The sequence below is a fragment of the Garra rufa genome, chromosome 15, assembly GCF_049309525.1.
Source record: "Garra rufa chromosome 15, GarRuf1.0, whole genome shotgun sequence".
Lineage (NCBI taxonomy): Eukaryota > Metazoa > Chordata > Actinopteri > Cypriniformes > Cyprinidae > Garra > Garra rufa.
Window position 1 is genome coordinate 29,453,430 of NC_133375.1, and position 13,785 is coordinate 29,467,214.

The 13,785-nt window shown below is 35.5% G+C and overlaps 2 protein-coding genes across 3 annotated transcripts; both read left to right on the top strand.

Annotated features, from left to right (window-relative positions):
* guk1b (guanylate kinase 1b) lies at positions 1-7,067 on the top strand. 2 transcript variants are annotated; one of them, XM_073819315.1, is made up of 9 exons: positions 1-66; positions 2,293-2,408; positions 2,521-2,562; positions 2,863-2,940; positions 4,450-4,546; positions 5,759-5,897; positions 5,985-6,069; positions 6,145-6,230; positions 6,328-7,067. In XM_073819315.1, exons 2-9 carry the CDS (start codon positions 2,297-2,299, stop codon positions 6,358-6,360), a joined length of 672 nt encoding a protein of 223 aa, XP_073675416.1. In that variant the 5' UTR covers positions 1-66; positions 2,293-2,296; the 3' UTR covers positions 6,361-7,067. The 2 variants fall into 2 exon arrangements, with proteins under 2 accessions (XP_073675416.1, XP_073675417.1); XM_073819316.1 differs by lacking the exon at positions 2,863-2,940.
* Positions 7,068-8,297: 1,230 nt separating this feature from the next.
* LOC141287140 (armadillo-like helical domain containing protein 1) lies at positions 8,298-13,541 on the top strand. Its single transcript, XM_073819273.1, has 10 exons — positions 8,298-8,503; positions 8,631-8,699; positions 8,827-8,993; positions 9,243-9,439; positions 10,904-10,988; positions 11,078-11,194; positions 11,530-11,602; positions 11,704-11,833; positions 11,928-12,005; positions 13,518-13,541. The coding sequence occupies exons 1-10, from the start codon at positions 8,298-8,300 to the stop codon at positions 13,539-13,541; spliced, it is 1,146 nt and encodes a 381-aa protein (XP_073675374.1).
* Positions 13,542-13,785: the final 244 nt, after the last annotated feature.

Genomic DNA, 13,785 nt, shown 5'->3' on the forward strand with positions numbered 1-13,785 from the left:
GTCAGTGAGTTACATACTCTACACACACTTACATACTCACTTCACCATCTAACCTGCACAGACAAGGTAAGAGCTGTCTTTGTTTTTGTTTTTTTTGGTGTTCAAAATTTAGAAGTCAAAATTGATCATTTATTGTAATGTAAATGGTTTAAATAACAAAAGTTTTTTGCATGAAATGTGATGAATCTGAGAGAATAGTGATTGCACATATTAGATTTCTATTTAATTTGCAGAAACATATCAAATAAATTAGCATTAAAATATTATATAGAATACATCTGACAGTGAATTTTAGTTTGAAATTCCATATTGTCTTGAAAATATAAGCACACTTTTAATGTTCTTATATTTTTAAATATCTTAAGCCAATGTAAGACAAACACTGGAACATACAGTAGCCAGAATATGTCATCAGGAAGATTTGATAAACAGAGAACAGACAACATGAACAAACTGCTAGGAGGCAGCTGTATATTTATTCTAGCGTTTTCCAGATCAGATTGTGAGTCCAGTTGGTTTGTCTAGTCTCCAGCAGAGTCCCTAAAAAATGGACCGGACATGATTCCAGACAGACACTGTAGAAAACATTAAGACAGGCACCAGGTCACTGGGCCCTTGTCATTAGGCTTAGATTCTGCGTAATCCTCTTCACTGGCCTAACTTGACTTCATTAAGATACTTTCATGGCACTTTACATGAACATGCAAATCCTTAGCTATCACATAAATGCTTAGTGAAAGACATAGACTCTCCAAAAAAGTTTGTTTTTAAAACTTCACAACAGAACTTTTTTATCAGTTTCGAGTCGGCCAGAACATCCCCAACACATTAACTTACTTTAAAAACGTCTATGGTTCCAATCCGTTTTATAAAATATGCAAAACAAATCCATAAATACGGTACAATGTTTCTTTGTCAGGAAATAGAGTTGTATTGTTTTGTTTTACTTCATGTGCCCTGTTCTCCATTACAAGACCCAGTCCACAGACCTCAAAACAGAATCACTAATCACCCGGATCAGTGGATTAGTTCCTGAGCTTCTCTTTTGGAGAGACGCAGGCGTGCAATAGGCTCAGTGTCTGCCCATGTCAGCTTCTCTAGCTTATAGCACTCTCTCTCTCTCTCTCTCTCTCTCTCTCAGATGGGCACCAAGACAAAAGCTTCCTACTTGACCTAATCCATGTTCAATATGGAAGGTTTTTGTTTGTTGTGATTGAATAATAAAGACTTGTATTTAAGATTTAAGTTTGAAATTACACTTCCGTTGCGCTACGGTCGTCCCGAGTTCGAAACCCTTGCTTGAGGACCTTTCCTGATCTCACCCCCCTCTCTCTCTTACTTTGCTTTCTGTCTGCTCTACACTATCCTTTCAAAATAATAACAGAAATACACTTACATTTTTTTTTATTTAATGTGTAATATATTTTATTTTACTTTACCTTGTTTACGTTTTTGAGGATGAAGTCATGTCACGCAACCTTATGTGTTAGCATCTGTCTTGTTGGCTGCTATTGTAGTGACAGATGGATTTACGCCTGTAAACTGTAGAGTCTGATTGAACACTTGGCTTTTGATGTCAAAAGATACGGGAAGCATTTCACCTGACTTGTAAAAGTTGATATGCCTGTTTTATTTTGCTGTTCTAACTGCATTTAATTACACTACCTTTAAGTTTTCTTTAAGAATTATTATTTTTTTATTCAGCAAGGATGCATTAAATTGATAAAATGTGACAGTACAGATATTTATGTTACAAAACATTTATTTTCTTTAAATACTGTTCGTTATAACTGTTTCTTAAGCAGCAAATCATCATATTAAAATGATTTCTGTAGGATCATGTGACACTAAAGACTAAAGTAATGATACTGAAAGTACAATGAGTACTGAAAAAAAATTATATATATATAGAAAACAGATATTTTAAATTGTAATTATATATTACAATATTGTTTTTACTGTAACCTTTGAACAAGATCTCAAAATCTAATTATGAGATAACAAGCATCAAAGTTTGATTTCAACCATTAATTTCACTATGATTTCAATTCTGATGTGGCCTTACTCAGGCAATATCAAGGTTATATTTTCACAGAATGTTCTTTACCATATGAAAGATGATTTTATGTAGAAGACATTAAAAAAAGACTTTTGGTGGGTTTTCACAGCCACAGTTAAGAAATTTTTTGACCTGCACCTCACGGAAAACTTTGTTGCATACAGTAGGTTAATGGCTTAAAACATTCTAGTACACTTTAACAAACAAAAATACCTGTTTTGATTGTCTCACAGAGAAATGTCAGGACCCAGGCCTGTAGTTCTGAGTGGCCCGTCTGGAGCTGGGAAAAGCACACTGTTGAAGAGACTGATGAAAGAATATGAAGGGGTTTTTGGATTCAGTGTCTCCCGTATGTAACATTACAGACAAATTAGACAGATGCTTAGACACAAGACAAGTAACCAAATGGCAAGAATGCTGGATATATAATTTGATATACCTTGATCTCCTTCTTTCTACAGACACCACCAGAAATCCTCGGCCGGGAGAAGAAGATGGAAAAGGTAGGGCAGAATTTCTCACTTGACAAGTATAATAATTGAGATGATGTCAGATATAAGTTCAGAAACAGGCTAAATAACAAATTCAAATGTATACCTACTTGCCCACAGAAAGAAAGGCTATAAAATTAGCAAGTGGAGCATTGAAAAAAAGGCTTACATTCCCATCCAATTCGAAAGCCCCCTTTACCCTGCTTCTTACTCCCAAGTGAACTGTTTAGATTCATTTCCAAACATTTCGACATATTTCACTGGGGTAAATTTCTCTTTTTATTCCCCATGTGCCTTTGTTGTTTTCTCTAGGGCTGAATTGTCTCCCAATGCTTCTGGGGGCTACATTACTTCCTGTAGCAGACGTCCTGTCCTCTAAGACATCCAAAGGTGTAGATTTGGTTTTCATTATTGGTCGTAATTGGTTCTTACTGATTATTGGCATATCTAATGTGATGGGAGAGTAATGGGGGGTTACTTTCATCTTTCTCAAATCTGAAACTTTGTAAGCAAATTACACTTTAGGCCAGAATTACAAAGATATGATTGTGGACATCACATGAATGCCAGTGTGCACTTTGGAGTAAAAAGCCTTTGAAAATAGCCCCCTGTGATCCCTAGGTTTTCCATGTGATGCAAAGTATTGACATCACTTCCCCACAGCACAAATGTGACCCTGGACCACAAAACCAGTTTTAAGTAGCATGGGTAAATTTGTAGCAATAGCCAAAAATACACTGTATGGGTCAAAATGATCAAATTCTCTTATATACCAAAAATCGTTAGGATATTAAGTAAAGATAATGTTCCATGAAGATATTTTGTAAATTTTCTAAGGTAAATATATCTAAACGTAATTTTTGATTAGTAATATGCATTGCTAAGAACTTCATTTGGACAAATTTAAAGGCAATGTTTTCAATATTGTGATTTTTTTTTTTGCACCTTCAGATTCCAGATTTTAAAATAGTTGTATCTCGACTAAATATTGTCAACAAACCATACATCAGTGGAAAACTTATTTATTCAGTTTTCAGATACTGTATAAATCTCAATTTCCAAAAAATGACCCTTATGGCTGATTTTGTGTTCCAGGGTGACAAATATTCAGAGATTAATTATTAGCATTGCAACAGAACCTTAAACTTATTTCTGGGACATTTAATGGACATCTTAAGTAGTAATAGATCACAAATGAACTAATTCTGCACATTTGTACACAAGTAAATTCAAATAAAACAACAGTTGGAAAAAAGGAAAGCAATACAGAGATTTTAAAAGATTATTTTAACTATAACCAGCCATTGCTAATTGTATTGTTTTGTAATTCTTACGACGTTTTTCCACAGACAAATGTTGTTATGCTAATGGAAGTCTCTATTGCAGTGCTGCCACGGATGATGTCAGTGTTTTGCTACCTCCTGTAGTTGTGAATTATTTGTCTTGTGTTGCCTGCAGAACCATTGCGTCCCGCTTTAGATCCCCTCTGATGTGCTGTTAAGGAGTTAAACCTTCAGAATGGTATGAATTCAGCAACATGCAGCCCTGGAGCTTTCTCATGGGCTTTACGAATTTATTTTTTCAAATGAAATTATAAACGTACTTTATGCGCAAACACAGTTATTTTATACTTAGTTTAATTCACACCATTCCCGTTATGTAATAATAGTTATTAACTCTTTTAACTATCATACGAACGGAGATTCTGAGATAAACATTTGGCGCCCCCTGCTGAGCATGACGAATTTTGTGTTGTTAAGTAGTGAAGAGACTTCAAATAAACTCCCTTTCAGCTCATTTGATGACTAGCAACAGACCAGCTTACAATGTATTACAAATCAAAATTTGCTTGGTTAATTTAATCTAATTAATCTTCATTCATTTCTGTCCTCAACCCAGATTACCACTTTGTTACCAGAGTGAAGATGCAAGAGGGAATAGACAATGGCGAATTCATTGAAAATGCAGAGTTTTCTGGGAACATGTATGGAACCAGGTACGTTTTATTTCATAACCTGGCATATGATATGTGACCCTGGACCACAAAACCAGTCATAAGAGTCCATTTTTGAGATAAATTAGGATTTATCACCATCTAAAAGCTGAATAGATAAGGTTTCCAATGATGTATGGTTTGTTAGGATAGGACAATATTTAGTCGAGATACAACTATTTGAAAATCTGAGGGTTCAAAAAATCAATATATTGAGAAATTGCCTTTAAAGTTGTCCAAATGAAGTTCTTCGCAATGCATATCACTAATGAAAAATGAAAGGAGTAGTTCACTTTTTTAGAACAAAAATTTACAGATAATGTACTCACCCCCTTGTCATCCAAGATGTTTATGTCTTTCTTTCTTCAGTCGTAAGGAAATTATGTTTTTTGAGGAAAACATTTCAGGATTTCTCTCCATGTAATGGACTTCTATGGTGCCCCCGAGTTTGAACTTCCAAAATGCAGCTTCAAATGGCTCTGAACAATCACAGCTGAGGAAAGAAGCGTCTTATCTAGCAAAATGATCGGTTATTTTCTGAAAAAAAATTATAATTTATATACTTTTTAACTTCAAATGCTCGTCTTGTCTAGCTTGTTTACTCTGTGTAGAGATTAAAAAGTATATAAATTGTAAATGTTTTTAGAAAATAACCAACCGTTTTGCTAGATAAGACCCTTTTTCCTCAGCTGGGATCATTTAGCCTTTTGAAGCTGCATTTAAACTGCATTTTGGAAGTTCAAACTCATGGGCACCATAGAAGTCCATTATATGGAGAGAAATCCTGAAATGTTTTCCTCAAAAAACATAATTTCTTTACGAATGAAGAAAGAAAGACATGAACATCTTGGATAACAAGGGGGAGCACATTATCTGTAAATTTTTGTTCTGATGTTTTGATATATTTACGTAGGAGATTTACAAAATGTCTTCATGGAACATGATCTTTACTTAATATATAAATGGTTTTTGGCATAAAAGAAAAATCGATCATTTTGACCCATACAATGTATATTTGGATATTGCTACAAATATACCTGTGTCCTTTAAGACTGCTTTTGTGGTCCAGGGTCGCAAATCTGATCCCTTTATCCATTTTATCCCTTTAATTCAGCACAGAGGTACTTCATTGCTATCTCTTTGTCTTCATACCAATGCCCAAAAAGTAATAATTTTGAAGATGTTATTGCTCATCAAATTTACTATCACTTACAGCAAATCATCCATAGAAGACGTTCAGGCACAAAACCTCATCTGCATCTTGGATGTTGACATACAAGGAGTGCAAAACATTAAAAAGACTGATCTGAACCCCATATATATCTCCATCCAGCCACCTTCAATGGAGATCCTGGTGAGTGGATAGAAATATTTTCAGTTTCATAGTTATACAGCATTTAAATTGTGAGAAAATACAGTAAGGCGGTTTATTTTCCTACAGGAAAAACGTTTGAGAGACAGACAAACAGAGTCAGAAGACAGCCTACAGAAGCGTCTGGAGGCAGCGAGGATTGACATGGAGCTCAGTAAGTGACACTTTCAGTAAGTCGGTTATGCTTGAGAGAAGTCCTTTATTCCCCTTGTCATTTTCTCCTCTGTAGGTAAGGAACCTGGAGTATTTGACATCGTAATTGTTAATGATGACCTGGAAGAAGCCTACGAGAAACTCAAAAGTGTTCTTATTGAGGTAAAACTATTTCATCTTTGTAAAAAGATTACATAATTTGTATTCATTTCATAAATAAATAAGTAGTAACACTGAGCTATTGGGCATTTTCCAACAGGAAATTGAGAAGGTGCAAGATGCCAAGAAATAAGAAAGGATAAACGGCACTTTTGACCTTTCTGTCTGACAGCACAAGACATGAAGCCTTTTTTCCAGCCTTGTATGGTGCAATCATGGTTTTGGTTCTCATGTCAGACTCTAAAAACTCCATTCACAAATAAGACAGGGGCTGTGTTCAAAAAGGTGTGTTTATAGAGTAGGGTGACCATACGTCCTCTTTTCCCCGGACATGTCCTCCTTTTTGGCTATAAAATTATGTCCGGGGGGATTTTGTAAAATATCATAAAATGTCCGGGTTTTTTACCTCATTTCACTGACCGTCATTAATTCAACACTTTAAATGCAGCCACTGCCCACCGCATCCTGGGGAGGGTGTCCTCTTTTTGGATTCTCAGAATATGGTCACCCTATTATAGAGAGAAAATCTATGCAGAAATGTGTAACACATCTCACTCTCAGTTCTATAAACTCTCTCAAGAGCATGTTTGCACCTTGAATAATGAAGGGAGAAAACTGTATGGTAACAAACAGTTTGCTTCTTAGTTCTGTATTAGAGAAATGATTGTTATCAACATATGTGATCTTTGTTAGATGCTATACAGCACATTTAATTCTTCCAAAGTTTTGAATGTATTCAGCTGAATGGTTAGTTTGAGTTGCATCTTCATGTTTCTAAATTTGTGTTGAATATAAAATAATGTAATTTGGGGTTAGCTGAAATAAAATAAACTGAAACTACAGCTACATAGACACAGCAGTTCTCAGTTATTTTTTCTGATTCTCTTTTAATGTAAGTGTGAAAATGAAGTGAAATGAAGTTAATAATCTCCTAACTAACTGTTATAAATAAGTATGCCAATATAACATCAGATGTTTTCAAACTCACGCCGTAGCGTCTGTAACTATGGCAACTGCAAACATCGGCGGAAGTGAAGGTGAGGAACATGCCGTGGTTTCTAAATAAATAACCTGTTAGCTGGTAAACAAAATGAAGTAGCTTATAAAACAGTTAAAGTTAAGGTAAGATTATCACTTTTGAATGTGCGTTTTGAAGCAAATGGGAAACAACCACCGAACGAAAGCTGTTTTACTGCTGTAAACAAAACATACGTTCGTGTTCTTCAACTTCTGGAGAAATTGACAATGTGAGATATCTGAGGTTTTTGGTAAAATTCTTCGTTTATTGTCCGTTTTTATGTCCAGGCAGTTTATCTAAATGAACATTCTAAAATAATATAACGTTATAGGTCTCAAGCACTGTATCTCATATGTGTATGGCACATTTTGATAGACAAAATGTTTTATGTGTTATGATTTCCTACGTCTGAATGTATTAAATATATACTACCAGTCAAAAGTTTTTGAACACTCACCAAGTCTGCATTTATTGCATCCAAAGCACAGCAAAAACAGTAAAACTTTGAAATATTTTTACTATTCAAAATAACTGTTTTCTATTTAAAACAATTTTTTAGAAGTTAATTTATTCCTGTGATTTCAAAGCTCACATGATCCTTCAGAAATCATTCTAATATTATAATTCGCTGCTCAAAAAACATATATTTTTATTATATTGAAAACAATTTTTTTTCAGGTTTTTTTTTTTGATGAAGAGAAAGTTCAGAAGAACAGCATTTATATTGTCTTTATCTATAACACTATCTATAATGTCTTTATCATCACTTTTTATCAATTCAAATAGAAAGCAGTTATTTTAAATAGTACAAATATTTCACAATATTACAGCTTTTTCTGTATTTCAGATCAAATAAATGCAGGCTTGGTGAACCAATGAGAATTCTTCAAAAAGCATTAAAAATCTTACCGTTCAAAAACTTTTGACTGGTAGTGTCTCTAAAGTCTTTGTTCTGGATCTATTAATGACAGTCTCTGCTGGACAACACTAATATATTTGTACCAAAGCTGATATTGTTCATTGTTACCCACAGTCTGTGAAATGCTTGAGTCATGTCTAGCAGTAAGGAGCAGACCTCCGTCAGTCAGGTGATGTGTTTCCTCCATGAGTGGGATCAGGGCAGTAAGACGGTGCGCTGTCGAATGCTAAGTGACTTTCTGGCCAAGAACACAGGAAAGACGTGTCCTGAACTGGAGCTTGAGTTCGCTCAAGTTGCCAGCCTGTTCCTTGCTCGGCTCACTGCCTGGATAAGACTAACGTATCCACACACATTCTCTAAAAAATTAGATACCTTCTGAATATCTGACTAAAACTTAAACAAGCTTAACTGTGAGATATCAGTCATGCCAATGCCATGTATGCCTCCTTACATTTTTTATCTCCAGCTATATGTTTGGAACATGCCTAGACCTTCAGTTGAGAGCAGTGGGAGTTTTCCTCTCTGCCAATAGCAGGTAAAAGACCAAATAAAAGCTGTGAATATAATTTTAGTGCTAGATGTCAAGCATGCAGTGTTTTTCAAACCGCAGAAAACTCAAGTCTATCCTAATATGGCTTCATTTTGTTTGTTTGCACGATCAGTCATCAGTACATGATGGAGTTTCTAGAGGTGGGTGGAGTGCTTACCCTGCTTGAGATTCTAGGACAAGACAAAATCAAAGACGGGGATAAAACCGAGGCTCTTCGCCTGCTCCAGATCATCGCCAACATGGGCCAAAAATATAAAGAGCTTATCTGTGAAAGCTACGGTACTTACACAGCACGACTGCACAACAAACTACTAATCAAAAAGTGAAACAGCTCCAGCTCATTTTTCATTAAGAGTCTGCAACATTTCCATGAAATATTGTGAGGTTAAAACCTTGTATGATCCAATCTGGATCCATTTTGAAGGTTAGGGATTTTGACAGGCAAGCTCTGACAACTTTATGTACACACACATATACTGGCTCATGAACTGATTTCAGCTCTCGCATCTGTTTTTCTCTGATTGACAGGTGTGAAGGCCATAGCTGAATGTTTGGCCAAATCGGAGACAGAGGGGACTCAGGAGACTGCCGCCGCCCTGCTAGAATCTTTGGCCCATGGAAACCCCAAATACCAGAATCAGGTGTACAAGGGCCTGATCGCCCTGCTGACCTGCACTTCACCAAGAGCACAACAGCTTGTTTTACAGATCCTACGTATAGTTCAGGTACAACAGTGTTATAGGATGATAATCAGCAGCAAATGAGTCTTTAAAGGGATTGTTCACTCAAAAATGAAAATTCTGTCATATTTTTGATGAAATCTGAGAGCTTTCTGACCCTGCATAGACAGCAATGCAACTACCACGTTCAAGACCCAGAAATGTAGTAAGGTGACATCAGTGGTTCAGCCATAATATTAGGAAGCTATGAGAATACTTTTTGTGTGCAAGGAAAACAAAAATAACTTTATTGAACTTTTTTTACTCTTCCATGTCAGTCTTTGCCGTGCATTCAATACCACATGGAGCTGGCACTCTAACACCATTTTACATTTTAGCTGTTTTGCAGCTCACTTTAATTGTCTTGTGATGTGACAAAATATTTTTTTAAAGTATTTCACATAAAAGATGTTTACATATAGTCCACAAGAGAAAATAACAGTTGAATTTATAAAAATGAACCCGTTCAAAAGTTTTGATTCTTACCTGAATGATCCACAGTTGTGGATGAGTTTGGATTGTTTGTCCTGAACACTTAAACTGTTCACTGTTTTTTTCAGAAAAATGCTTCAGGTCCCACAAATGATTTGGTTTTAGCATTTTTGTGTATCTGAACCCTTTCCAATAATGACTGTATGATTTTGAGATCCATCTTTTCATACTAAGGATGAGTGAGGGACTCGTATGCAGCTATTACAGAAGGTTCAAACGCTCACTGATGCTCTAGAAGGAAACACAATGCATTAAGAGTGAAGGCTAAAAACGTTTTGAATTTAAAGATCAAGGTAAATTTAACTTTTTTGTCTTCTGGGAAACATGTAAGTATCTTCTGTAGCGTCTGAAGCTTAGTACTAAATGAAAAAAAAAGATATTTGGCAAAATAAGAAAAATCTATCTTCATTCTGTTCAAAAGTTTACACCCCTGGGTCTTAATGCGTATTTTTTCTATCTGGAGCATCAGTGAATGTTTGAACCTTCTGTAATACTTGCATATGAGCTCCTCAATTGTCCTCAGTGTGAAAAGATGGATCTCAAAGTCATTGTTGGAAAGGGTTCAAATACACAAAAACCTAAGAATCTGTGGGACCTAAAGGATTTTTCTGAAGAACTGCCGGCAGTTTAACTGTTCAGGATAAACAAGGAACTCATGAACAACTAAACATCTATCACTAAACAAAAAAAAAAAAAAAAAACACACAGCTGTGGATCATTCAGGTATTAAGTATTAAGAATCAAGTGAATGTAAACTTTTGAACAGGGTCATTTTTATAAATTTAGCTATTATTTTCTCTTGCAGACTATTTGTAAACGTCTTTTATGTGAAATTTCTCATTCAGCTCAGTATTAAAAAAGCATGCATTTTGTATGATCCGTCTTACTTTGGTAAAATAATGAACATTTTGAAGTTTCTGCAAGGTGTATGTAAACTTTTAAGCTCAAATGTATATAATTTTCTTTTGTTTTGTCCAGCCCATTGTAAAAACAGCCCATCATAGCATAGTGGAACCCTTACTGAATCTGCTGAGGTCCCTACATTTAGAAGTGCAATATGAAGGCAAGTGTACTTTTCAAATGTGACATTATTTGTTGTTTACCCAACTGTGAATCCCACCATTTCATTTGTACTTTTATTTTAACTTCCAGCCATAGAACTGATAACAGTGCTCATGCAATCAGAGGTTAGACCGGCTCTGCTCAGGGGTCTGGTGGTTTTTCTCAAACCAACTAAAGACAGAAACCCCAAACACAAGATCCTGGAGGGTATGATCTATTGCTCATTTTCTTTCAATTAAAGCAAGGCATAAAACTTGTGTAATTCCCAAGGTATGTGTTGTTTGCAACTGAAACAGTGGTTCTCCAATAACAATACTGCTTCGCATTATGTTCACGTTGCAGTGTGGAGACGTCCTTAATTCAACCTCCCAATTGATACCTTTTGGGCAATGTAATTTAATTTGGAGCAGATGTAGACGAGATGAGAAACAAACACAGATTGTGGCTTGAATTAGCATCTTTCTCAGTTATTGATTCGTCTGACATAAGAGTCATAAACAGTCCTGTGTTGTATTTGAAATTCAAGTGAATTGTTTTGTTAGATCCAGAGGTGGCCAAAATGACTGATTTACTCCCTGTGCTTCTCCAGCAAGCAGCTTCTGCAAAAACCATCAGGTACTCTAAACAATGGATACATTTAAGACATACCGCATGGAAAATATTATATAACTGATCTGTGTTTATTACGTACGATATATATTGACATGATGTTACAGGATTCTGGCACAGAGAAGTGAAGATATATCCAAAGAGCTGCTCTCTCTCAGAGTGATCCATCACTTACTGTATGCAATGGGGAATCAGGAACATGCAGATGCCCAGAGACAAGCCAGCCTGGCTTTGGAGGTACAATTAAAACTGCATCAGCCATAAGTAAATGCAATATTGGACAAGCAATAGACCAATGAGAATCTGATATGAATGTGTAATGTCTGTTTAGCATTTCGTGCGCATGTATCCAGTGGTGGAAGAGCATGTACGCAGAGCCATGGGCACTCGACTGTTCGAGTCTTTTATGGTGAGGTCTATATACAGTTGCACTCAAAATTATTCAACCCCCGATAGACTGCAATACTTTACAAATACAAGTTTTCTGAAGATCCAGGATTTTATTAAAAAAAAAATGCATCTACAGCAGTATATTTGCATATTAAAAGTGATAATGTCAATATATAATGTAATGTTTTTGAGTTATAGGATTTTTTTAACAACACAGCTATGTCATAATTATTCAACCCCTATTCAACATTGCTGTTTTTAAGTCACTTATTTTATGGTAGGTAACACAATTAAGCCTTTAGAAACTTTATTAAAAAATACAGAATAAGCTTGGGCTGTTACACATACATACATTTAGCCCATGCATGCACTGAAGTTGAGTAGCAAATATGGCAAAGTCAACAGAGCTCTCACAAAAGCTATAGAGAAGAGATAGTTGTATTATATTAGAAAGTCTACGCCAACATTAAGATTTCCAAGACATTATAAGTTCCTAGAGACACAGCTGGCAGCCTTATTCCTTGGTTTAAAATCTGTTGTACCAGAAAATATTTGAGGGTGTTGAACCAAAAAGCACAATATCATAAAATGTTTGATTAGAGCAACTTAGAAAAACCTGCAATGTACAGCCAAATGCTTGCAGGATGACCCAGACAAGTAAGGCCTTCATGTTGAGGCATCTTGCCGAATCCCACTCTTGACCAAGAAGAACAAAAAGGCTGACTTGAACATGCTAAAATTCAGTTGGATAGACCTGTGGAGTTCTGGAAGAATGTTTAATGGAGTGATGTGACCAAACTGGAAAAAAGCAAAGCTAATAAGCAGAAGGTGAGGTAAACCAGTCCTATTATGGGGGTGCTTTTCTGCTGCAGCAAGTGGAAATCATAACTGTATGAAAGAGAACATTGATTCTTTGAAGTATTAGGCTATTTTGGCAAGAATGTGATGCTTTTAGTGCAAAGAAGACTAAAGCTGATGATCAGTGGGCTTTCCTGCAGGACAGCCATCCCAAAGTAAACATCCAAATCTTACTTAAGCTTGGTTCAGGGTTCGGTCATGTTCATTCGCATTAAATGTTGAATTTAATGAAAGCAGTGGTAATGTGAAAACCAAAGATTATAAATGATCTTAAAGCTTTTTCAAGTAAGGAATGGGCCAAGATTTCAGTAGAGAGGTGACAGGAAGCGCTTACAGGCAGCGTTAATTAGAGACTATAAAGAATAAAAGATCCTGCATCAAATTTGGCTTTTGGTGGTTGAATAATTTTGAACATGAATGTTTAGAGCCAATTTAATTTTTTTATTATTATTCATCAGCTTTACATTCTCAGAATCACTCCAATGTGTATAAATAAACTTTTTCCAATAGTTAACTGATGCCTTTGTTGAATTGTCATAAACTTTTGTTCTCTGCAGCAAAATGTCAAGGGGGTTGAATAATTTTGATTATATTTATATATATAATATTAAATTATTTTAAAAAAATCAATAGTTGACTTTAAAGTGAGTGTTTGTCTGCATGTTGTTTACAGCACAATGCTGATGTCCTACATTAGAACATGGATGACATTCAAGCTGACATTTTACGCGCAAATAAAGTAAACATTTCATGTGGTGAGTTGACAAACCTAGAGAGACACAGCTAGGCTTTGTGTTTTTGTCTTTATTTGAAAGTCACAAGTGCTTACCTTTGTTATTGAAAATGATTGTATAATACAATGTCTGTGCATTTGCCCTTTTTCTACAGTGCTTGAGGAACAGAATTCAGATTCTTGAACACAGCTTGAAACAACAGTTGTT